The following is a 25,435-nucleotide window of genomic DNA, read 5'->3' as shown; positions in this document are numbered from 1 at the left end:
TTAACATCCAAAAAAAAAAAACTTTGACCATAATTCGCTGCAAAACTGGACAAAATCCTATTTATGTGCCTTTTTTTCCCTGAAATGACCTCCTCTACTGTTCCGATTGAGAATATAGGTGTCAAACTATGTGTTTGTTTGTATTTGCTCACTCTTTTCCTCTGCATGGCACGTTCATCTCCACTCCATGCCAGTGGGACATAATTAAAATAAAAGATGTAGCGTTTGTCAAGGGAGTCTGCAAATAGCAACGCCTGTATCCCAAAACAGAAGCAACAGTAGGAAACCACGTCAGCATTCAGGAGAAAAAGTAAATAAGAAGACAGATCTGGATTTGGTTTTAAGGATCTGCTCTATTCTCACAAGCAGACCATGGAGGGATGACCTATTGGTGTTGATGTATAAGTGAGGTGTGGTAAACAATAGCAGGCAATCTGGTGCCTGTTTAAGTAGATGCAGACAGGAAATGCCTTGATTTTCTTTTTATTATAACCTTTTCTTCACCTATGTTTCTTCTTCTGCACGCTATGTCCCCTAATGAAGCTCCCTTAGCGCTACTGTTTACTTCTTATTTTCCTATGTGGACTTAATATAATAGCCTGGCCCTTTCATGCTCAATATTGAGTTTCTTAATTTTATGTTGTAATGGTAATGGTTTAATTTCATTTGAACATGCATCAGATGACAATTGAATGCATCACATAATCAGTTCACAGTTCCACATGTCCAAAAGGAGTAGAAAGAAGCAAAGCTTATTAAATCCTACCCCTCCATCTGGTACTTTTACAATCAGTAACTGTTACATTTGTTCACTTCCTGCTTTCCTAATATAATTTATTTATTTATTTAAATTAAATTCAATTAAGTTTAATTTAATTTTTAGTTTTTTTAATTTTTAGAAGTTTATGTTTTTATTTTTTATTTTATTTTTTATTCTTATTATTTTTTATTTTTTGTCCCGTACCAAAGTACGAGGTGATATGACCATCCAATGACATAATGTGACACTCCTTGCAATATGAACCTATAGTAGGAATAACAAAAAAATAAGGTTTGTAATGGGGCTGCATGGTGGACGAGTGGTTAGCTAAGAGTCCCGAGTTCAATTCCACCCTCGGCCATCTCTGTGTGGAGTTTGCATGTTCTCCCTGTGCATGCGTGGGTTTTTTCTCCGGGTACTCCGGTTTCCTCCCACATTCCAAAAACATGCTAGGTTAATTGGCGACTTCAAATTGTCCATAGGTATGAATGTGAGTGTGAATGGTTGTTTGTCTATATGTGCCCTGTGATTGGCTGGCCACCAGTCCAGGGTGTACCCCGCCTCTCGCTCGAAGACAGCTGGGATAGGCTCCAGCACCCCCGCGACCCTTGTGAGGCTAATGAATGCTATTCTTGCATGCTTCCAATGAACGCCCTGTCCTTTTTACAGTTGAGGTAATCAAACCCACTCCAGCTGCTACTGTTGTCCACCCTCTCATTAACACCAGACTCCATGCCTGGAATCACCTCTTCAAAATTAGAGTGGAACAAACAAAAGTTCCCCTTCTCTGGAGATGCTGTGAGGCCACCTGTGTGCATGACGGAAACTTTGCAGCTCCGCCCTTCCGACTGTATGATGCAAGACGCTCTGAGCTGATTGCTGGCTGTCGGCATGGAAACCCTCCGCCTCAGTGCCACAGCTCCAAGAATAGGAGCATATTAAATAGAAGGGTCAAGACATGGGCTGCCGTTAAAGTAAGACATCTATATTGCTTAGTATCAGCTGGGGGAAGAGTGGCGCCATTTATTGGCCAATAAGTGGAAGATGTCCCCCTGGAGGGATCCGGGCGTAATGAATTTAACGTCGTTCACCACTGATGTGGCGTTAACCCTTTACCAAAACACCATCCTCTTTCATTTTCCTGAATGTCGTTAGCGGGCGCCGCTGATTAAATCCCATCACAACACGTTTGGCTTCACCTTAACGGGCTCATCAACGTGTTTGCCATTTGGGCATCACCACCTCTGCTTGTCTTGCTGGATTTACAACATGTCACAGCGTTCTCTCCCACCGGGCATCGTTTGGAAACGGATGTGAATACAAAACGAAGCATTGTGTGAACACGGGCGGCTCCCAAAACACACCCACGGTTAATAAATACGTGCATAGTAAATCTCTTACAGCATAAAATAATATGGTGGTAAATATGGTGGTATAATGAACGTCCATAGACAATTGAGGTTTGTACATTTGGAAGTGAGCCCCTGAAAGAAGGTTGGGATGGCAGTTTTTTTTTTCTAACACGGCTCACTGTGACATCACAATGACTTCCTGGGTACAAGCTGTACGCCCCGCTGGGAGTTTGACCAAACACAGCAGAGTGAACCGAATAAATTCAAACAGACCGTTTTGGAAAAAGCCAAGGAAATACTGGAATAGTAATTCAAGAAGATCTACAGGGTCAGGCAAAATGATCTGACACATTTGTAGGTTAAATAAAAGGCAAATAAAGTAAAGAAACAAAAAAGTTTATTTTCCAAAAGTACGTATAATGCCATTCTGTTGATTTTGGTTTCAATGCAGAACCATTCATTCATTCATCGAGAGGCGGGGTACACCATGGACTGGTGGCCAGCCAATCACAGGACAATATATTGACAAACAACCATTCACACTCACATTCATACCTATGGACAATTTGGAGTCGCCAATTAACCTAGCATGTTTTTGGAATGTGGGAGGAAACCGGAGTACCCGGTTTGCATGCTAACCACTCGACCGCCGTGCAGCCCATTTTCTAACATAAAAATGTCAAAATTAACTAAAAGACATTAAAAGATGATTAAATGTACTTGCTGTCCACATGACCGGAACACATGTAGTGCAAGAAATATGAACACAAATCTTATTTATGTTTTAAATGGGTTGTTTTCTATGATTATAGATCCTATATTGGGTAATATAAGTGCAAAGCTGACTGTAGGGGTGTTATTTTATCTATGGGGACTCTAATGTCATTTTTAGACAATAGTGAACAGGATTTCTGTGCTTTACTTAGTGGAAATGAACCTATCACAGTCGGGTCTGGAGTCATGTAAATTGCGACGTTACTGTATCACCTGTACAGGTGAACTTAATTTGACTTAATTTGGAACATACAGTAAACCTCGGATATATCGGATTCAATTGTTCCCACTGGTTTTGTCCGATATAAGCGAAATCCGTTATATGCGTATACCGGAAAATGTCCGTTTTACGCATATATCGGATTTATATCCGGTATATGCGTAAATCGGATTTTATCCGTTATAAAAAGGCACTTCCTTGACTATGTTTCCAATGTACCTGGACGCGCAGGCAACACTGCAAACGCTGCAAATGACGTCGTATAGCGGCCTGTCACGATTCGGCGAATCGGAGCGCCACGATGCGGCCATCTGATATATGCGAGGGAAATTTAATGGAAATGCATTGGAACGGGACTGGAGATTTTGTCCGAAATAGGCGAAATCCGTTATAAAAAATCCGATATATGCAATGAATTTTTATTGGAAATGCATTACAGAAAAATTGGTTCTTTTTTATCTGTCCGTTGTGAGCAAATTTCCGATATATCCGAGTCCGATATATCCGAGGTTTACTGTAGTATGCAGTCATTTGAGACACTCATGTTTTAGTTTAGGTATGCATCTAATCAGAATATGTGTTCAATTATGCTACATCTGTCCACTTTATGTGTTTTAATCTTTTCCTGTCATGTTTAATGGCTGAATCCCAGCAAGGATGAAGCATTACCTGCAAAAGATGTTTGCTCTAACAAGTGCAAACTGGACATGCTGTTTTTTTTTTTCTTTCTTTTGCAATGGGATTTTCTTTCCCAGCGTTCAGCATAGGGAGAAAAAAAAACTAAGCAATAGCAGAATGGAAGTGCAGCTTGTAACGCTGCAGGGCTCCAGGGAGATTACCTACCACTCTTGGAGTACATGGGCCAGCAAACATGCACACGCACACTCATTTTCACTCTCCAAGACCTTTCGGACAAAGAAATGCAAAGCTTGTATTCACGCTGGAAATGGCACGGGTTTGTAATATTAATCAATAGTGAGTAAAAGCGTAAAAAGCTGCGCGGCACAGCCATCCGGTCAATGTTCGACACAGCAGACTTTTGTAGTCTGCACACGCGGCCAATTCAACATTTAGAATCGAAGCACATCTCGACTTGTCCACTGAAGTGTATTTTTGTACCTTTGCTTGGACATGTCGGTATTGTACTCCACAGGGTCCACTTTGATGCAGCTGCCCATTTTTGTCTTGTGGCCCTCAGTCTCTAATCTATTGGATTAAAAAAAATGTGACTAACTTGCTAACTGATGGACGTTACTAAAGTAAATACATGTTAGCTTACCCTGGAGGCTACCTTAATATAGTCAGTCATTCATTCATTTTCCACCGCTTATCCTCACAAGGGTCGCAGGGGGTGCTGGAGCCTATCCCAGCTGTCTTCGGGCGAGAGGCGGGGTACACCCTGGACTGTTGGCCAGCCAATCACAGGGCACATATAGACAAACAACCATTCACACTCACATTCATACCTATGGACAATTTGGAGTCGCCAAAAAGGGTGGAATTGAACTTGGGTCTCCTAGCTGTGAGGCCTGCACGCTAACCACTCAGCGCCGTGCACTTCTCTTTGTTCAGTCATTTTCTACAGCTTATCCTCACAAGTGTTACGGCAGTGCTGGAGCCTATCCCAGCTGTCTTCGGGCGAGAGGCGGGGTACACCCTGGACTGGTGGCCAGCCAGCCAATCACAGGGCACATATAGACAAACAACCATTCACACTCACATTTATACCTATGGACAATTTGGAGTCGCCAATTAACCTAGCATAGCAGAGAAGCCGATGGTGGAATCGAACTCAGGTCTCCGAGCTGTGAGGCCTGCATGCTAACCACTCATCCCACTTTACTACAGATATCCTTAAACATTCATTCATTCATTCATTTTCTACCACTTTTTCCTCACGAGGGTCGCGGGGGTGCTGGAGCCTATCCCAGCTGTCTTCGGGTGAGAGGCGGGGTACACCCTGGACTGGTGGCCAGCCAGCCAATCACAGGGCACATATAGACAAACAACCATTCACACTCACATTCATACCTATGGACAATTTGGAGTCGCCAATTAACCTAGCATAGCAGAGATGGCCGATAGTGGAATCGAACTCAGGTCTCCTAGCTGTGAGGCCTGCGTGCTAACCACTCATCCCATTTTACTACAGATATCCTTAAACATGTGTTAACTAATAGCAAGAACCAACTAGAAATGGGTGAATGTGCTAATGTTGATTGAATCGATTAATTAATTGATTATCCAATTAATCAACAACAATTTTGGTATTCGATTTAATCATTATTTGGATTTCATGATGTAAATCCAGTCATCGAAACAACAATCATCAGCTTCCACGACTAAGAAAATCATTTTTACAGCCTTAATGTTGTTCCATCTTTATTATACTCCATAGTCTCCTCTTGCTTGTAACGGTCCATTTCTGGCTGCTCCTTCCAGCTGTTCAACATAAGCTAATGTCCACAGTCTCAACATTGCTGCAGCGGTCTTTAGTTTTGTTGGTTTGCCATAATGCTCCTTTTGGATAAAAACATATTATCCATATAATCTCTTTGTATATTACAGTGCGGTAATGTACTCCAAAGTCTCCATGTTGCCCTCATTCTCTATAAGAATGCAAGTACCTGCTAGAAATATCTGGAAATTATAAAAAATAAAGGCACATGCTAATGTTAGCTTACACGGGACTCTGCTTTAATATATACTCCACAGTCTCTAATTTGCACTTGTTTTTCTTCTGTCTGCCCTCAGTCTCCCTTTGGATAAAATGACATGAAATGTAGCTTGTATGCTTGTAGTTTTTTGTAGTTTGTAGCATTGTTTGTTTTAATGATTTGGTGTCTTTGTGAAGAGACAGGGGACATTGCTTCCCATGCTTCCATGTATAGGACAAGTACTTTCATTCTGCTACTGCAGAGTACATGTATTCTAGTGATGGGAATTCTGATGAATACTGGTGAATTTGAATGCATCGGAAAAACTTTCCCCTATACGGTATTGCCGCTTAAATGAACAAGGCTGGGACTTTGGGGACTCCTCGTCATCGGTTGCATAGATTATTTTGGTAGGAGTAAAAAGAAGCTGTCGAGGTTGTATACATTATGCATGGACGTTGGAGTACTCCTTCCTGTTCAGCCTGTTCACATGAGAATTGAGTAGCTCTGTCATGCACTGCGATAGGCGGCAACACCACGACGTTTTTATGACATTTATTTGTTATGTTGAAAACTGCTGTGTTCTTTGTCATGGAAAGTCATGAAAACAATATGGCCGAACACGAGCTGCTTTTGAAATGATTGCATCATATTGGCTTTTTTAGTAGAGCGCAGAGCTGAAAAATAATTTAGAATTTTATTCCTACGTGTTAATCATGAAGAGGTAGTAAACGTTGAGACATGCATAATTATTTCATGGACCTGCACCAAAATGTAATGAGTTCTTCGTCTTCATACGTCCGCTTATTGATGAATACATTTTTCTTTAGTAGTACTTTCCTGTCTGTCTGCAAGGTTTTTCGAGGGTTTTGAGGACCTGACATTATCGCCAAGGATTTGGAGATAATGCTGGTTTGCAAAATCAGTGATGCTAATGTTTCTGTAACCGTCTCCCCCCCCCCAAAAAAAAAAAAAATTACATATATATATATATATATATATGCATTTTAAGAAAACGAAAAAGAAAAAGTCTCAACTTCCATCGTTACTTTTTCTCCCCATTTTTAATGTTTTTGTTTTTAGAATGTTCCTGAAATAATTATTTTTGTAATATTTTTACTTCATTCCCACAACAATGTTTGTTTGTTTATCAAAAGAATTCAGTTTTTTTTCCCTCCATTTTTTATTTTTACTTTTTTTTAACTTTCTTTATGTAAAATTTCTCCTTAGTCCCATAATATTTGGACTTTATTGTAAATTATTTTTGTAATATTTTTACTTCATTCCCACAACAATGTTTTTTTGTTTATCAAAAAAATTCTGTATTTTTTTCCCTGCATTTTTTATTTTTACTTTTTTTTTTTTTTTACTTTCTTTATGTAAAATTTCTCTTTAGTCCCATAATATTTGGACTTTATTGTCACAACTTTGTTTTATTTGTTTCTCATAATATTACAACTTTAATACAACAACTTATGCTACTAAAATGACTTTTTTTGTAATATTATCACATTATTCTTGACTTTCTCTTCTTAGTTTTCACATTTTTCCTGTAATATTTTGACTTTATTCTTTTAATATCACTACTAATTTTTCAATTGTTGCTGTTGTTGTGGGCTTTTTTTTTTTTTAGTTAGTGTTCGAAAAAATATAATTGAACGTGTCTTCGGTCAATCTGAAACAAAACATCAATTAAAGCATCTGTCCGAATGACCACGATATTTGCCGCACATTTTCAGGTGACTGACAAACACACGTATAACATTTTTGCCCGAGATTGTTTGAAAAACATTGGTGCTATCAAACAAACATCTTTGCAGTGGCACCTCCGGGACCAGTTCTAGGCCATCTGTCCCATGATTCTAAAACAATGAGGATATCTGTATTACCTTTAAAGCAAACTAGACAGATCATATGATTTATGAATATTGTAAGAACACCGTTTATGGTTACATTTTCCGGAACACTTTCCTTTTATTGCATTTGTTTCTCTGTAAAGTGATATCTTTACTATCTCAAGGATAAGTCCACCTGATCCCATCCATCTCCGACATTCCCAAAGATCACCTGTCAATGAAACTGGCTCCGAGCCAGTACAACATATTTATTGTTGGCAATGTTTATGGGGGGGGGGTGTTGTTATTTTAACCTTGGTGTCCCTGTTAAATAGCTTCTGTCTTCTTTGCGGTGATCGCCGCGTAGAACATGCAAACCCCCCACCCCCACACAGAAGAAGGAACTTGATATGCGGTTTGTACGCTCAGTCCAATGTACACACCTGATACTTTGGTTTTGACCAAGCCCGCTGGTGTGGTGTCAGTCTTTGTTCACTGGGATCAGCTCCAGGCTAAAGTCACATTGGACAAAAACTAAAATATTGCTGAAGAGATTTGGTTGCAACCCGACATACCTTTTTCTTGTCCAGGTGGCGTGTTAGTAACTAGTCACTAGTGTCCATGTAAACATGGACCCAAATATTCCAATTGCATTCGGTTTATTTGCTCAAACGGAAAGAATGTAACCTTTGTATACACCTCATTCCGAAAGAAAAGTGCCAATCCGAATGAATATATAATGGGATTCCGAGGGGTGGAATATTCCTTTCCCCAATCCGATTGAGGTATCTTGTACCCACTCAAACGGAAAGTTGTCAGACTGCGTTCTTCTTCTTCTGTTGTTTATTGGCGGTTGGCAACAGAATCTAAACCCTTCTATACTTTATTCAGAATCCAGTTTTTATTAAAAAAGAAAATATATATCTATATAAAACATGTCCTGAGTTTAATTATAAAATATCAGCAAGATTGAATTTGATCTTTTCCTGATTAAATTTATCCCGGATGCGTTCTTTCAGATATGACGTAACACGCAGCTCGAGACGTTCTGCGGTTTTAAAAATGGAGGCCAGCAATCGGCACTGAAGGAAATTTATGTTTTTGCATAACTTTAAGATAACATAAGATATACCTTTACTAGTAGGGAATTAGAAATTCGGCAGTAAAAGTCCAAAAACACAAACAATGGCAGATAAAGTGCAAAATGAGAAGTTACATACACAATTTACAGTTGTGTTCATGTTGGCCAAACCACAGGTTATTGCACGGTTATTGCACAGTTACTGCACAGGATTTTTGGAGCGAAAAGTTTAGCTCATGACAAATTTTTATTTTCATTTTTATTGAATGTTTCTCTTTTTAGCGTATCGTGACCTACACCGAATTACTTGGCAGGCCTACAGGCTGCATTTTAAGATGTGTAGCGAAGCATACTTGTCAGAAGTAGATCCAGATCGCATCTATACGTTACACATTCAACACTCAACACACAAGATGTGACAAGCAGTTGATGTTTGCTAAATACAAGGATGAAGAGTCTTGAACCAGTCATGATGTGCTATATATATCACTATATTGACACTGATTGTAAAAGTAAACAGTATTATGGAAAGCAGGACGTGAACAAACGTAACAGTTACTGATTGTAAAAGTAAACTGTAATATGGAAAGCAGGAAGTGAACAAATGAAACAGTTACTGATTGTAAAAGTAAACTGTATTATGGAAAGCAGGAAGTGAACAAATGAAACAGTTACTGATTGTAAAACTAAACTGTATTATGGAAAGCAGGAAGTGAACAAATGAAATAGTGACTGATTGTAAAAGTAAACTGTATTATGGAAAGCAGGAAGTGAACAAATGAAACAGTGACTGATTGTAAAAGTAAACTGTATTATGGAAAGCAGGACGTGAACAAACGTAACAGTTACTGATTGTAAAAGTAAACTGTAATATGGAAAGCAGGAAGTGAACAAATGTAACAGTTACTGATTGTAAAAGTAAACTGTATTATGGAAAGCAGGAAGTGAACAAATGAAACAGTTACTGATTGTAAAAGAAAACTGTATTATGGAAAAGCAGGAAGTGAACAAATGTAACAGTTATTTATTGTAAAAGTAAACTGTATTATGGAAAGCAGGAAGTGAACAAATGTAACAGTTACTGATTGTAAAAGTAAACTGTATTATGGAAAGTAGGAAGTGAACAAATGTAACAGCTACTGATTGTAAAAGTAAACTGTATTATGGAAAGCAGGAAGTGAACAAATGAAACAGTTACTGATCGTAAAAGTAAACTGTATTATGGAAAGCAAGAAGTGAACAAATGGAACAGTTACTGATTGTAAAAGTAAACTGTATTCTGGAAAGCAGGAAGTGAACAAATGTAACAGTTACTGATTGTAAAAGTACCAGATGGAGGGGTAGGATTTAATAAGCTGTGCTTCTTCCAACTCCTTTCGGACATGTGGAACAGTGAACTGATTATGTGATGCATTCAATTGTAATCTGATGCATGTTGAAATGAAATAAAACCATTACCATTACCAAGATAATAGGCGGGAATGGACTCATCTTCACATGTTTCTCGTGTGTAGTCGTCGAAATCAATTTCATCCCCACAGCAACGCCGGAATGTCAAATGTAGCACCACACAAACATAAACAGACAAGAACACATCGTCTAATCAGGTGAAGGACCTCATCCTGGGATATATTTCTTGTGTGGAACAGTCAAAAATGTAGCCACAGAGACAACAATGTCCTCATAATAAAAGGTGGGATGTCAAGAGTGGTACCACACACACACACACACACACACACACACACACACACACACTGACATCTTTTCCCCAGATACAAAAGAGACTGAGCTCAGGTAGCTGTCAGTCACCTACTGGGAAAAGTCGACATGTGTGTGCACACACTCTCAGGATAGAGTAAGATGCCTTCGGGAGATGTTGGACTGGCTGTACAGAGACACACTATGTGTGTGTGTGTGTGTGTGTATGAGATTGTCTATCTACTTCAGTGGACACGCTGTCCTGCGTTAAGTCCAGGCCTGGAAACCAGTGATAAGACGTATTGGTATCTCCGTGCAAGTGTGTGTTAATGTGACATGTTTATCCATCGGCATAGATACGAACTCGCTCTATGATATTTTTTTTTTTCCAGCGTGAATTTTGTTGTGTGGATAAAGTTAAGGTACCTTTGAGCGTTACAGCAAGGACGCCGCCCCGCCAGCTGGCTCCAGAGCTTTCCCCTCAAAGCGAGTGCGGAGCGGGACCAGCTGGTGCTGCCACAACGCGGGTCAATTAGTTTCTAACTTGATGGTTTATGTGGGTAAGAAAAAATACGACACGAGCCTGCTTGGTTTGTGTTTTGTTGTCATGGCGTTGCTTTCGAGTCGCTTCATTACCTCCGCCAAGGATGTTATGTTTTCATGTGAAGTTGTTTGTTCGAAGAATGATGGAAAAAAAATGCTTTGTTTGTAGCGAGATGGGCTAATCTGGTACCCAATGGCAGTTTTGCTTTTTTATGTCTTTTATTTTTGCCACCTTTGCATCGCTCTCCTATGGTTGCCAGATGTGTGGTCTAGAAAAAAAATGCTGTGGCTGTAGGCAACAGCAGTAGCTGAATTTGAAGTGGTCAGCATCCACCAAGATTAATCTACCTCTGCATGCACTATAAAATGAACCGCTATTACAATATTAGCTGTGTTGCTACTATGTTGCGCAATATGCTTGTTAATAAGTGACCATATACTCATTCATTCATCACAAGGGTTGCGGAGGGTGCTGGAGTCTATACCAGCAGTCTTCGAGTTAGAGGCAGGGTACACCCCGGACTGGTGGCCAGCCAATCACAGGGCACATATAGACAAACAACCATTCACACTCACATTCATACCTATGGACAATTTGGAGTCGCCAATTAACCTAGCATGTTTTTGGAATATTCCTAGGCTGCACGGTGGATGAGTGGTTAGCGTGCAGGCCTCACAGCTAGGAACTCGAGTTCAATCCCAGCCTCGGCCATCTCTGTGTGGAGTTTGCATGTTCTCCGGTTTACTCCGGGTACTCCAGTTTTCTCCCACATTCCAAAAACATGCTAGGTTAATTGGCGACTCCGAATTGTCCATAGGTATGAATGTGAGTGTGAATGGTTGTTTGTCTATATGTGCCCTGTGATTGGCTGGCCACCAGTCCAGGGTGTACCCCGCCTCTTGCCCCAAGACAGCTGGGATAGGCTCCAGCACACCCGAGACCCGAGAATAATATAGGCAAGTGGAACAATCATAATTCTGACACATATATGTTTACTGCGAGATGGTTATCATTAATAACTGGTGGAAGGAGGAATAGCATTTATGTTGACATCGACTGTATGTTGTGGTTGCGCATGAGTGAGGTTCATTGGCTTTGTTGATCATTTATGTTTTTCACTGTATATCTATATTTATATGCATGAAGTTATCATTTATAACTGGTAGGCGGAACAATCATAGTAATTATATGATACATCTACATCATGTACCAGCATGTGCTTGAGTGTATCGTGGGCTTTGACCTTGTAGTTTATTTCGAGTCTGTTTGTTTCAAGTCCGCCTCTCCCCCGAAGACAGCTGGGATAGGTTCCAGCCCCCCCCCCCCCCCCCCGCAACTCTGAGGAGGTAGAAAATGATTGAATGTATGAATTAATGTTCCTAAATCTTTTTTTTTGTTGTTGTATCCACAGGCTGCCGAGGGATGCTGTGCGGCTTTGGCGCCGTTTGTGAGCGAGACCCCAGTGACCCCAGCGAGGCCCGGTGCATTTGCAAAAGGGTGGATTGCCCGTCCTTGGTGGCGCCCGTCTGCGGCTCCGATTCGTCGACCTACTCGAATGAGTGCGAGCTGGAGAAAGCCCAATGCCACACCCAGAGGCGCATCAAGGTGTTACGCAAGGGTCCCTGCTGTAAGTTGCTATCGCTAACCCAAAGCACCCTCTACCGACTGAACCAGCATTTGCTATGTGAGCTACTGTGCTAACATTACACTTGATCAAACTATGGGCTCCCACGTCTGTAGTTGTAGTTGACAGAGCTCCTGGCTTTATTAAAGGATGCATAGCGAAGCATGTTCTCCACGTGCATGCGTGGGTTTTCTCCGGGTATTCCGGTTTCCTCCCACATTCCAAAAACATGCTAGGTTAATTGGAGACTCCAAATTGTCCATAGGTATGAATGTGAGTGTGAATGGTTGTTTGTCTATATGTGCCCTGTGATTGGCTGGCCACCAGTCCAAGGGTGTACCCCGCCTCTCGCCCCAAGACAGCTGGGATAGGCTCCAGCACACCTTCTGAGGACAAGTCGTAGAAATGTTCTTTCAAGAATGTCATAATTCTGACACATATAATATGTTTATTGCAAGATGGTTATCATTAATAACTGGTGGAAGGAGGAATAGCATTTATGTTGACATCGACTGTATGTTGTGGTTGCGCATGAGTGAAGTTCAATAGCTTTGTTTATTGGCTTTAAATCTATATTTATATGCATGCAGTTATCATTTATAACTGGTGGGCGGAACAATCATAGTAATTATATGATACATCTACGTTATGTACCAGCATGTGCTTGAGTGTATCGTGGGCTTTGAACTTGTAGTTTATTTCGAGTCTGTTTCTTTCAAGTCCGCCTCTCGCCCGAAGACAGCTGGGATAGGCTCCAGCAACCAGCGAAGCATAGCGAAGCCTACACACTCTATCAGTTGTATACAAATTAACAGTGCAATTGTATACAAAATCCTACCAAATCCTTGCAAGAACAGTCACCAGTCATTCTCATAAGAGGCCATCATTTTCTGTCCTTTTGGCTGTTGCCTTAATAAAAGGTGATGATGTGAGGAAAAAGACACGTCTTTCTTTCGGTGACTTCACTCCTGATAGGACGAGGTGAGTTGATTTGAATCGGACATGACAGCCTCTCAGTATTCGAGCCACTTCATTTACCTCAGCAAAAACCTGCCAATCTATTTGGAAACAAGTGAATGAAGCCATTTGCCATGGAAACGCAACTGACACCATTTTTTGGAATTCTCACCTTGTTCACCTCGGGTAGGCTTTCGCTTGACCCCAATCTGCCTGGAAAGTATAATCTAGTCATCGGTACAGTGACCTGGGAAGACCTGTCGATACCGTCTGAATGTAGCAAACGAGAGAGGCTTTCCTTTGACTGTTGCTTGGTTCAATCCCTCACTATACAATACTTATTTTAGTATAGTCAATAGTGGCGTTTGGAAACAGAAGTTGGGAAAGTAAATAAGTAAATAAGCCGTGTCTTAACCATAGACAAAATTATTTTCGTATATTATCTTAGTGGACAATATTCAGTAAGACAGAAACTGCATCTTTGTATTCAAAAATTGTGTATCCCAACATTCATTCATTCATTTTCTACTGTTTATCCTTATGGGGGGTGCTGGAGCCTATCCCAGCTGTCTTTGGGTATATACATACACCCTGGACTGGTGGCCAGCCAATCACAGGGCACATATAGACAAACAACCATTCACACTCACATTCATACCTATGGACAATTTGGAGTCGCCAATTAACCTAGCATGTTTTTGGAATGTGGGAGTGGTTAAATATATATATGGCCTTTTCTCCCTTTATTTTGTTGAGAACTGATATTTTGCCGAAACTTAGTGACCTCAGCAAGAAGTACATTCACTTTTAGGGTTAAACGAGAATTTACTTAAAGTCATTGTGTGTATTTTTGCTTTGTTTTAGTTTTATTGTACTGTTTTTAAACTTCTTTTTGTGCTCGTGTGACAGTAGAATGCAAAAAATGCAGTTTAAGAAGTATGTTTTTATGTCGTTTTATGTTGTTTAAGTACTCCGCAAGCTTCATTATACAGTGGTTAACTTCTTTTTACACTTGACAGTTAAGTATATTAACAACTACAGTATGTGAACCTTTTGGAGTCAATTTGGAGTCGCCAATTAATTTAGCATGTTTTTGGAATGTGGGAGGAAACCCGGAGAAAACCCACGCATGCACGGGGAGAACATGCAAACTCCACACTGAGATGACCTAGGGTGGAATTGAACCCGGGTTTCCTTGCTGTGTAGCCTGCACGCTAACCACTCGGCCGTATCCCAACATTCATTCATTCATTCATTTTCTACCGCTTTTTCCTCACGAGGGTCGCGGGGGGTGCTGGAGCCTATCCCAGCTGTCTTCGGGCGAGAGGCGGGGTACACCCTGGACTGGTCGCCAGCCAATCACAGGGCACATATAGACAAACAACCATTCACACTCGCATTCATACCTTATGGACAATTTGGAGTGGCCAATTAACCTAGCATGTTTTTGGAATGTGGGAGGAAACCGGAGTACCCGGAGAAAACCCACGCATGCACGGGGAGAACATGCAAACTCCACACTGAGATGACCTAGGGTGGAATTGAACCCGGGTTTCCTTGCTGTGTAGCCTGCACGCTAACCACTCGGCCGTATCCCAACATATCAAATGTAAATTTGAAATAGCCACGAACCAAACAATCTCCACCCTGCAAAGAGGTCTCTAAAAGGTCAGCATTCAGTGGAGAAGAATCCTCTGTAATCAGGAATTACGCATGCAAATTAGCACGCTCAGCCATACGATCCACTTTCCCTTCCTCATTTGCCTCCTTAAGATAACATCTCTGCTTTTTCTCGCTGTTGCTGTCATAAGCACAAGATAGGCACAAACACAAACTAATCACATTTCTCAGAGGGGATTGTCTAACACATTTATGCAAGCTCACACTAACACACAAGAGGGTCAAGAGGTCACGGTATGCAACTCCTTTCCCTGCTCTCATTTCCCCAAGGCCTTCAATCTTGTTTGGTATTCATCACCATAAGACGTCCGGACTAAGTACGTAGCGTGTGCATGGATGCAGTGCTCATGCCTCATGCATCATACATTAAACAGACATTTGTTGTGAAGCTCTGTCATCTTCACAAACATTTGCTGCTGTATTTTCCCCACATAAAATTCACAAGAGGACTGCAGATGTCCGTCTCTGTGTAAGCAAGCTGCACTATTGACCTGTTGGTCCAAAAAAAAAAAAAAAAAGCTGGAAATCATACAAAATGTTGCACTAAAAATGCTGCATTGAATGTAAAGTGGCTACTCGGGTGCCAATTTAATGAAAAAACAAAGTAAAACAACAAAAGCGAAGCACTCTTATAAAATGTGGAGTAGGGCCTCAAACACACTCCATGCAACCACTGCGTGATTGTGCTGAAAAAAAATGCTATTTGCTTTTTTGTTTTTGCTATAATTTGTCTATAATTTACAGTGTACTACACTGCTTTAATTAAGTTATTAAAATAGTAAATAATACATAATTCAATTAAATTACTGTTTTCGGGACTAGGGCTGCAACGATTATTTGGATAATTTGAATATCTTGATTACAAAAAAATAGTTTCAAGGAATTGGAAGCATATTGGGATTTGGGATCCAACACTAATTCTTAAAAGCGGACATTTTAAAAAGATAAATCAACTCTCATCCTGTTTATCAAGTCCTGTAAAGGGAAAATTAGCAGCTAGCGGTAAAACACCGGAAGTCCTCCGAAGCAGTTGGGAGTGTGACCAATCACAGTGGAGTTGGAATACATTCAAATAGGCCGTTTACGCAGGAAGCACAGAAGCCAAAGAAATACGACTGGGATAGGTGCCGATTCTGGAAGATCTACAAAGTTGTCTGTACTTGTTATTGTGTGTAGCTGCTCTACAGTGGTCCACAACTTCATACAAAGGGTTGAAAAATTAGTACAATAGGTTCGCTTGACTGCAGCTCTTAAATGGTCAATTACTGTTTTCCCTTTCAATTGCGCTCAAAGTCTCACCACAATTATATAACAATTATAATCTTTTTTTTGTTGGCCACTTACTTGATGCCTGTTGTTATATCGTGACTATAATGAAATTCCACACAAACCCCATTATAAAGTATTGTGGCTTAGATTTAGTATTAATCACCACAACGACCCTACATAAACAAGAGCAGTATTTTGTGTTTGATTTATGCAAATCACATTAAAATTTAATTGTGGAAATCGCGTGGGTGGTCTGCATGTTTATAAAAAAGGGTTTGTTTTGTTCATAATTACAAAACAACTAGTCCTCCTCAATGCCCGGCAAAAAAAAAAATAAGTCTGCTATTTCCTCTAAGGATTTTGGGCTCAAAAAGGCCAGGGGCCACTTATATTATTCTGTTGTAAATTATTTTGTTGTAAATGTAATGTTTAATACAGGCACTGTTCAGGGCAGACTTCATGTTGGGATGTTTTGAACCAGGCAACTTGCGGGGCAACTAAGGGGTCCTCGGTAGGACCACGGCCCAGCCATTCCGGCACTTCAGAAAGCTTGTTCTTGTACCATATGCCGGTTAGTGCTCTGCGTTGGTGATAAAGGTGAGTTAATGGGCTGTTAACGATCGTTCGCGATCGCATTTATATGCAAATTAGGCGGCGAATATCGCTTGTTGTTTTTGTATGCACCTGTGTATTATGCTAACGTTTAAAGTGCTAGCTAACCTGTTGGCGCCATTTTCGCCGTGAAGCCAAATACTGTATGTTTGTGTGTGTGTAAATTAGCAAGTGCTCCTCTAAGCTTGTAAGTTTTGCGTTGTTGATAAAGGTGAGTTATTGGGCTGATAACGATCGTTCGCGATCGTATTTATATGCAAATTAGGCGGTGAATATCGCTCGTTGTTTTTGTGTGCACCTGTGTGTTATGCTAACGTTTGAAGTGCTAGCTAACCTGTTGGCGCCATTTTCGCGGTGAAGCCAAATACTGTATGTGTGTGTGTAAATTAGCAAGTGGTTTTCTAAGCCTGTAAGTTTTACGTTGTTGATAAAGGTGAGTTATTGCGCTGTTAACAATCGTTCGCGATTGTATTTATATGCAAATTAGGCGGCGAATATCGCGCCGTTGTTTTTGTCTGCACTTGTGTGTTATGCTAACGTTGTGCTAGCTAACCTGTTGGCGCCATTTTCACGTGAAGCCAAATACTGTATGTGTGTGTTTGTAAATTAGCAAGTGCTCCTCTAAGTGTGCGACTTACATTTATGCTAATGTTGATTCAGTACAGAAACCAGACTCATTAATACATTATACTACTCACAAATTAGCCTGTTGGATGGAAAATTGGACTGTAAAGAAATAAAGTCTATACAGTTCTGTTACTGTTAGCGGAATCACTCTCTGACCGGAGTTCTGGTGTTTATGAGTTGCTACAGCTAACCTACCTAACACACATACAGTCAATTCTCCCCTAAATATTCATTTTTCTAATACAAGTAAAACAGTAAGATACATCATTTGAGATGAAACAAAAGGAAAAACAAAACCCAACGAAAAACATATCACAATTTTCAAGGTCATTGAAGTGAAGTGTTTAGAGCTGCAGAAATAAGTGTTATCTCAGATGCTGAATCAACGTTTATTCTCTGAAGATGATTGAGAAGCGAGTGGAAGCAGAGATCAGCAATTTCACTTAAAGTGTTGCTTTTAATGCATTCATATGGAGTGGGTTATGGCACTATATGTGCAAATATATACATTCTGCACGGACTAATAACTATTGTACGTGACATTTTTATAAACATAAGTTATTAACAATTGGTGAAGACCCCAGATAGCTGTCCTTGCCTATGTCTGCCTGCAAGTCGTAGCTTGTAATCCAAATTTTAGATTGTAGTTCAAAGCAAAAAATCAGCATCTAAAAAAAAAAAGTACTCGCTTTTTGGGACACCAGGGTATAATTGACAATAAAATAATACCTGCAGTGCTCTAGTACCTTCTCTCTAGCATTTGAGACAACCCTGACAGCTCAACTCACAGTGACAGTAGATACAAATACCTAGAGTCCAAAAATACAAAACACTGCCAGCAAAAGGCTGACAGGAAAAAGCTAACAAGAACAAAACAAACAATAAAAAAAATTGTTTGAAAAGCCAAACAAGGAGCAAGGTAGCTGTAGCACAAAAAAAAAACCAAAACGCCACTGCAAGAGCCAAGTGGGATAACACGCTTGTTACAATCTAGTAAGGTGTGTAGGGTTGGGCATCAAGCATCGATTGGAACTGATTCTGATATTACAATTCTCCCGGAACCGTTCTTTTTTTATTTTTTTAACTTCTGGTGTCTAAGTTAGATTATTGGCTAGCGGCATAACATCAATTTCAACCGCAGCCAGCGTGTGACGACACTTGCTAGTTTGCGCAATACTCACTTTTTGCACAATTTTAGCCAAAGAAGCATGCGCTACTCACAGGATTGAACGCCCCCTGATTCACGGTTCACTGCCCCGTTTATGACGTGCTACACCGGACTTTTCACTCCGTTTATGACATGCTACACCGGACTTTTCACTCTGTTTATGATGCGCTACACCGGACTTTTCACTCCATTTATGACGCACTACACCGGACTTTTCGCTCCGTTTTTGATGCGATACACCGGACTTTTCACCCCGTTTATGACGCACTACACTGGACTTTTCACTCCGTTTATGACGTGCTACACCGGACTTTTCACTCTGTTTATGACGCGCTACACCGGACATTTCATCACGTTTATGACGCGCTACACCAGACTTTTCACCCCGTTTATGACGCGCTTCCCCGGACTTTTGACCCCGTTTATGATGCGCTACACCGGACTTCTCACTCAGTTTTTGACGCGCTACACCAGACTTTTCACCCCGTTTATGACGCGCTACACCGGACATTTCACTCCGTTTATGACGTGCTACACCGGACATTTCACCCCGTTTATGACGCGCAACACCAGACTTTTCACTCCGTTTATGACGCGAAACACCGGACTTCTCACTCCGTTTATGACCCGCAACACCGGACTTCTCACTCTGTTTATGACGCGCAACACCGGACTTTTCACTCCGTTTATGACGCGCAACACCGGACTTCTCACTCCGTTTATGACGCGCTACACCGGACTTTTCACTCCGTTTATGACTGGTTACACCGGACTTCTTTCAACCAATCAAACAATAAATGAGCTGTATCTTATGCCAGCATTGATGCAGCAAACCAATGATACGTTATTCTGTGAATACGTTGGCCAATTAAAATATTCAGCTAACTGACGTTGGGTACTTTACCTGACGTTAATGCTAGATTTAGCCAGGAAGTTGACCAGACCGCGCCGTTACTCTAGTCATGTGACTTGTTTACCATAGCGAAGTTAGTTTTTCACATTGGGCGTTGGATATTCACCTCTGTCGCTGTTGATTTAAAGTTGGCATTCGGATATATGGCTCCCTAGCAACAGTGACAGCGCTGTTGCTATGTAAGGCCACTCATATTCGGACAGTCAATAGATTAATATTGCACTGAATCGTCAGTCTTTGTCCATTATGCATCATAAAACATAATGACAGAATGTAGTTAGAATGTTGTATTCTCGAGTTTCAGATAATGAGGTTTGCACATTTGGAAGTGAGCCCTGAAAAAAGTTTTAACTCTCGGTTTCAAAAGGCATTCTAAAACGCCCGGCTTCTCACCCGGGTATAGTTAATTTCATTTCTTATGAGGGGAAAATGGTTTCCAAAACCACAGAAGCCACCATATTAAACATTAAATTAATTCCTCTCTGACTGTCAATCAAGTGTGTTGGATATCATTATAGGCTGTAATGTTATTTTGGTTTGGTGTATCAAACGACTCTTTGAAACCTGGGAAGATTTTTAAGGCACATTTTCTTTGCAAATAACTTCCTGCCTTTCATGTCACTGTCACCTCTGTCGACCATTATTCTCTTCTTCTTCTTCTCCTGCTGTTGGGAGGTTGGGGAGTTGTTGATTAGAACTCGCATTGCCAGGTTCTCCCACATTGCATCGTTGCATTTGATTAGCTCCATGCCTCCTCTCTCTCTCTCCTTTTGTCATCTCTACAGGAAGCAAACCATGCATGCTTGAAAACACATCACAAGCTCATTTTCCGACACTTTTAAACGTGCACGGTCCACACACATAAACGCATACACCGACACAGGTGTGTGTGTTGACAGTGTGGTATCAGGGTGCCAGCTCAAGCCTCTGTGTGTGGCTGACAACTTCCTGTCCCTAATGAAGCATTCATAAAGTTGCATCAAACAGTGGATCACAGAGCGAGCAAAGATGTGATCCACCCCCCCCACCCCCCTCCTTTTCCCCGCACACACATACATGTGCGTACACACACACACACACACACACACACACACACACACACGTCACCATCCTGCTTCCTGCTTGCCTGCTGGATAGCTGGATGAGAGGGGAGAAGATCAGAGTAATCCCCCCCCCATCCAACCACATCCTTCAAAGCCCTTCTGCCCCACTTTTGAGGAAGACATTATCCTCCTCGAGCTTCTCTTGCTTTTTCTCAGCTGGCAGTCATCGAGCAACTAAGAAGACTAACAGCATCTTGTCAATATCATGCATGAAAATACATAAACTTGTAAATCCCCAACTTTTGATTGCAGCAACACATTATCACAGCACATATAATTAATCATCATTAGGACCAACGGCTGCCCAGACAGAGCATTTCCCCCCCAATAACTGAGCTCTGATTGGAGTTATTTCAACCTGCTGAGCGACAATATCAGTAGCATGATTTCCATGTAATTGCTTGCCATTATGTCGTTTGGGTTGCTTAATAATAATAATAACACAAATATAAACCCCATTCTGATTGACTTAAGCAGGATTTTACCAATACAGGGTGGGCAGCCAAGATGGGTGACTGGTTAATTGTTCTTTGGGTCACAGAGTAAAATGGGTTTTATATAGCTCTTATTGATTCTTCAGGAGGTACACGACTTCTTGGCAAAGAAGTTTGTTGTCATAAATCAATGTCTGTTGGGTTCTATGTCACTTTACTTTATGTACACTTGGGTTATTTGTCTATATTATGGCATTACATGACATTTTAGAGCAGCAAATACAGCATCTTGAGAAAAACAAAGAAAAACCTGCTCAAGCTTGCCTCAGTTATGTTTTCTGTATTGTTTTGTTGCTGTTTGTATTGATTATTATTCAGCTCTATGTGTATGTGTGTAAGTGATCCTTGGGACTTGAATTATTTATATATATTATAATTATTGTGGGCAGCACGGTGGCGAGTGGTTAGAGCGCAGGCCACACAGCTAGGAGATCTGGGTTTTCTTCTGGTACTCCGGTTTCCTCCCCCATTCCAAAAACATGCTAGGTTAATTGGCGACTCCAAATTGTCCATAGGTATGAATGTGAGTGTGAATGGTCGTTTGTCTATATGTGCCCTGTGATGGGCTGGCCACTAGTCCAGGGTGTACTCTCGCACCAAGACAGCTGGGATAGGCTCCAGCACCCCCGTGACCCTTGTGAGGATAAGCGAAAAAAAAAAATTTCTTTGTTAAAATTAAATTAATTGAAAAAAATTTAAATTACAATTAAAATAAAAAAAAATCTTCTGTAAAAATTTTGAAATGTGCCATCCTTTGGAATCTGATGAGAAAAAAAAATCTTGCTCCACAAACTTTAGCAAAAATTGACGAAAATATATCCTCCCTAGCAAAGGTGCTATAAATTGTCCACACGCAAAAATGTAGCAGCTATCCCCATCTCATCCCGACTTGCCTCATTTGTGCTAAAATGTCATCTGTTGGTGTCCTTATCTCTCCTGCCTAACTGTCTCTTCTCTTATCTGCAGTTTTCTCATTATCTCCGCCTTTTTCTTTTTTTTTTTCAACTGCTTTGAGATTTTCCGCGGCGATAGCGGGTCATTTAATTGGCAGCGAGGATCATTCTAATTTTGCAACTCTTGATCCGCCGTTTTTTGGACCCCCTCTTGCATTAGAAAGACAAAAATATGAGCAAGGTTTCCTGCTAATATTTCCACCATATTTTCACTATTAGCACTTGTTAGCAGGGGTGAATATGTGTTAAAGTAGTTGAGACTGAATCTTTGTAGTAATGGTCCATTCAGTCATTGGCCGGTCTACATGTCACTTAGCACCAGTCGTTACTGGTTTATTGTTACGCTCTGGCAAGCATTTTTCATGGTCTGTTCTTTAAGAAGCAACATGACCTTTCACCTGATCTGCTGCAAGGGCATCAATGCAGAACCCCGAGGACTATTAGCAGGTCGTTGTTCCGACACAATTAGCATGTCACATTGGCCGCTCGCTGGTGGATCACTTGATGATTTCTGAGCTGCTGGATTTCTATAAAAAGTTGCGTTTGAAAGTCTTTGAATGAGTTCTGGCGTTGGGGGATAACGGAGGAGAAAAGGAGTTCGTTAGTGAGTCTTACAAGTGCTCGGCAAGCCTCCGAAGGACTTGACAGGAGCGTGGAATAAAAGGAAGGGAAATGCATCTGGAGGATAAGGAGAAGAGTGGGTGATATGCTTTGATTAAGAGCAGTCTCTTCTTACGCTTCCATAAAATATCTCCGATCGCATCTCAGCCTCTTATTAAAACGGCAGTGGTGTCATTCCATCCTAAATGGGGGGGGGGGATAATGTTTTCAAAAGGAGAAAAGGCTTTTAAAAAGACAGTAGAGAAAATGCTGTATTCCCTTATGCGGTGGGTGGCTGTGCTTATTTGTGTTGGTCTAACATTTATTTCAGGTTCTTTGGCTAAAGTCTGGACTTTTCATATGTGTTCACTATAAAGTCTCCATGGTCAACTTCCTAGTTTGGGAACCTATTAGGGAAAGGCTTTGATTTAAAAATAAATAATAATAACCTATTGTAATTGATCATGTATACTATTAAATATAGTAAATACAATACAAAATATACAATAAAAACATGTAAATTAGTGGTATGCCATAAGACAGGGGTCTCAAACACGGACACTAGTTTGAGGCCCCCGCCTTGATATGAAAGTTTAATGTTAGTGCGGCCCGCGCAAGTTTGATATGGATGCTGTATGGTATCATGTACCCAGAAAAAAATTATTACGTTTGATTAATGTTCATGTTAAAGGTTAAATAACTGTTAATAGTTATCCTCCCTATTCGTGTGGAAGTGGTAAGTTTTTGGCTATTTAAGTTTAAAGGAAATAACTTGAAGGCTACCGTTTAGGTCGCTAGCTCTCTAGTTTGCGAGCTAGCATGTGTCTCAAGACCCTGCAGTTGCGCAATAGGTTGTAAATAAAAAGAGTATAAATGTGACTATAGTCGTGTTTTGTCATGTCTACAGGGCTCTAATAATGCTTTGTTCATTTTAATCTGAAAAAAATAATTTGTCTACCCACCAACTATATGTGGTTTCTTAAGTTTTTATTATTTGCCGTTTCATTATTATTATTATATTTATTTATTTATTACTGATTGATTGATTTCATTCTGGATTTGTTTATTTTTCATCTTATTTTGTGTAGAAAAATAAAAATTATATATTTGAGAACAGTGGAATGTTTTATCAGAGCTTTTCTTGTAGAAAATTGGAACCAAAGCAACGTTTTTTTAATTTTTGTTTTTAATAAATGCGTTTTTTTTTTTTGGAAAACCTGATGCGGCCCAGTCTCACCCAGACCTGAGCTCCAGTGGCCCCTGAGTAAATTGAGTTTGAGACCCCTGCCATAAGACATTGGCAATAACAGCTGTGGCTGTAGGCGACCTCCTCATGTTTTTTATTCCCACGAGTGATCAGCATCCAGTAGCTTCATCTACCTCTGCTTGCGCTTTAAAATGTCGCCACTCGTTCCTTTCCAGTCATATTGTGAGAGTTTATGAATAATTGCGGCCGTACATACATTTATCATCCACCATGTTTGTTCATTGAATTATCCTTTACATGGGCAGCACGGCGGTCGAGTGGTTAGCAGACCTCACAGCTAGGAGACCAGGGTTCAATTCCACCCTCGGCCATCTCTGTGTGGAGTTTGTGGGACTCCGGTTTCCTCCCACATTCCAAAAACATGCTAGGTTAATTGGCCACTCCAAATTGTCCATAGGTATGAATGTGAGTGTGAATGGTTGTTTGTCTATATGTGCCCAGTGATTGGCTGGCTGCCAGTCCAGGGTGTACCCCGCCTCTCGCCCAAAGACAGCTGGGATAGGCTCCAGCACCCCCCGCAACACTCGTGAGGATAAGCGGTAGAAAATGAATGAATGAATGGTCGGAAACAAACCTGTGCAAGCTTTGCTCTTTGACATGGCGGACATCTTGGGATGTACTTTCAAATCCGAATGACTGTTTGCTAACGATGAATTATAAATGAATGAATGGTCAAACATGTTGAAATCGCGAAGAAATAGGATCGCAATTGGCATTCTGCCTCACTTTTCACGGCAGAACATGTTTAAAAGTCATAAATATGCATTGCAATGAGATGACGACTGTAGTCTACTGCCATTTGTCAAACTGTAAGAAAAGCCCCATCAGTGGCAAGGGAGCACAGGCGACATTTAAATTGTCGCCTGTGAGTCACGCTGTTTAATTAGGCTGAAAACAAAGTCCTCGGGGAGAATGCGTTCCCCAATTTTTTTTTCCTCTTTTGCTCTTGGACTCGTTTTGTAGAAAGGTAAATATTCAGTGGGTCCCTTCCCGATTTAAAGCTCGCTGGAGCATCGAGGAAATGCATGTTTGGAATCCGGAGCCCCCTAAATCAGAATGATACACAATGGCGCGACAATATGTCCCCACTGAGGGATGTCAAGTACTTCTTGACACCCTGAATGACTGCGCTGGGCCTTTCTATAGTGCGCCAGTCACCACTTAAATACGATGGACTGTCTGCTATCAAGCGCTCCATTGTTACTGTAGCAGCAAATGCCCTCAAGTGTGCGAGTAATAGTCTCTCT

At 40.8% G+C, this 25,435-nt stretch overlaps 1 protein-coding gene across 5 annotated transcripts in view; it reads left to right on the top strand.

Annotated features, from left to right (window-relative positions):
- The window catches only part of agrn (agrin), a 238,539-nt gene that overhangs the window by 105,934 nt on the left and 107,170 nt on the right, over positions 1–25,435 (top strand). For 4 of the 5 annotated variants that reach the window (XM_058085205.1, XM_058085207.1, XM_058085203.1 and 1 more), the window contains one exon: positions 12,333–12,548. In XM_058085205.1, coding sequence (XP_057941188.1) covers positions 12,333–12,548 — 216 coding nt within the window. Of the gene's footprint in view, positions 1–12,332; positions 12,549–16,937; positions 17,049–25,435 lie in introns of those variants that run through there. The other variant, XM_058085208.1, reaches the window with a different exon arrangement.

This window comes from Doryrhamphus excisus, chromosome 10 (assembly GCF_030265055.1).
Source record: "Doryrhamphus excisus isolate RoL2022-K1 chromosome 10, RoL_Dexc_1.0, whole genome shotgun sequence".
NCBI classification, from domain to species: domain Eukaryota; kingdom Metazoa; phylum Chordata; class Actinopteri; order Syngnathiformes; family Syngnathidae; genus Doryrhamphus; species Doryrhamphus excisus.
This window is presented reverse-complemented; position numbering and strand designations above follow the sequence as displayed.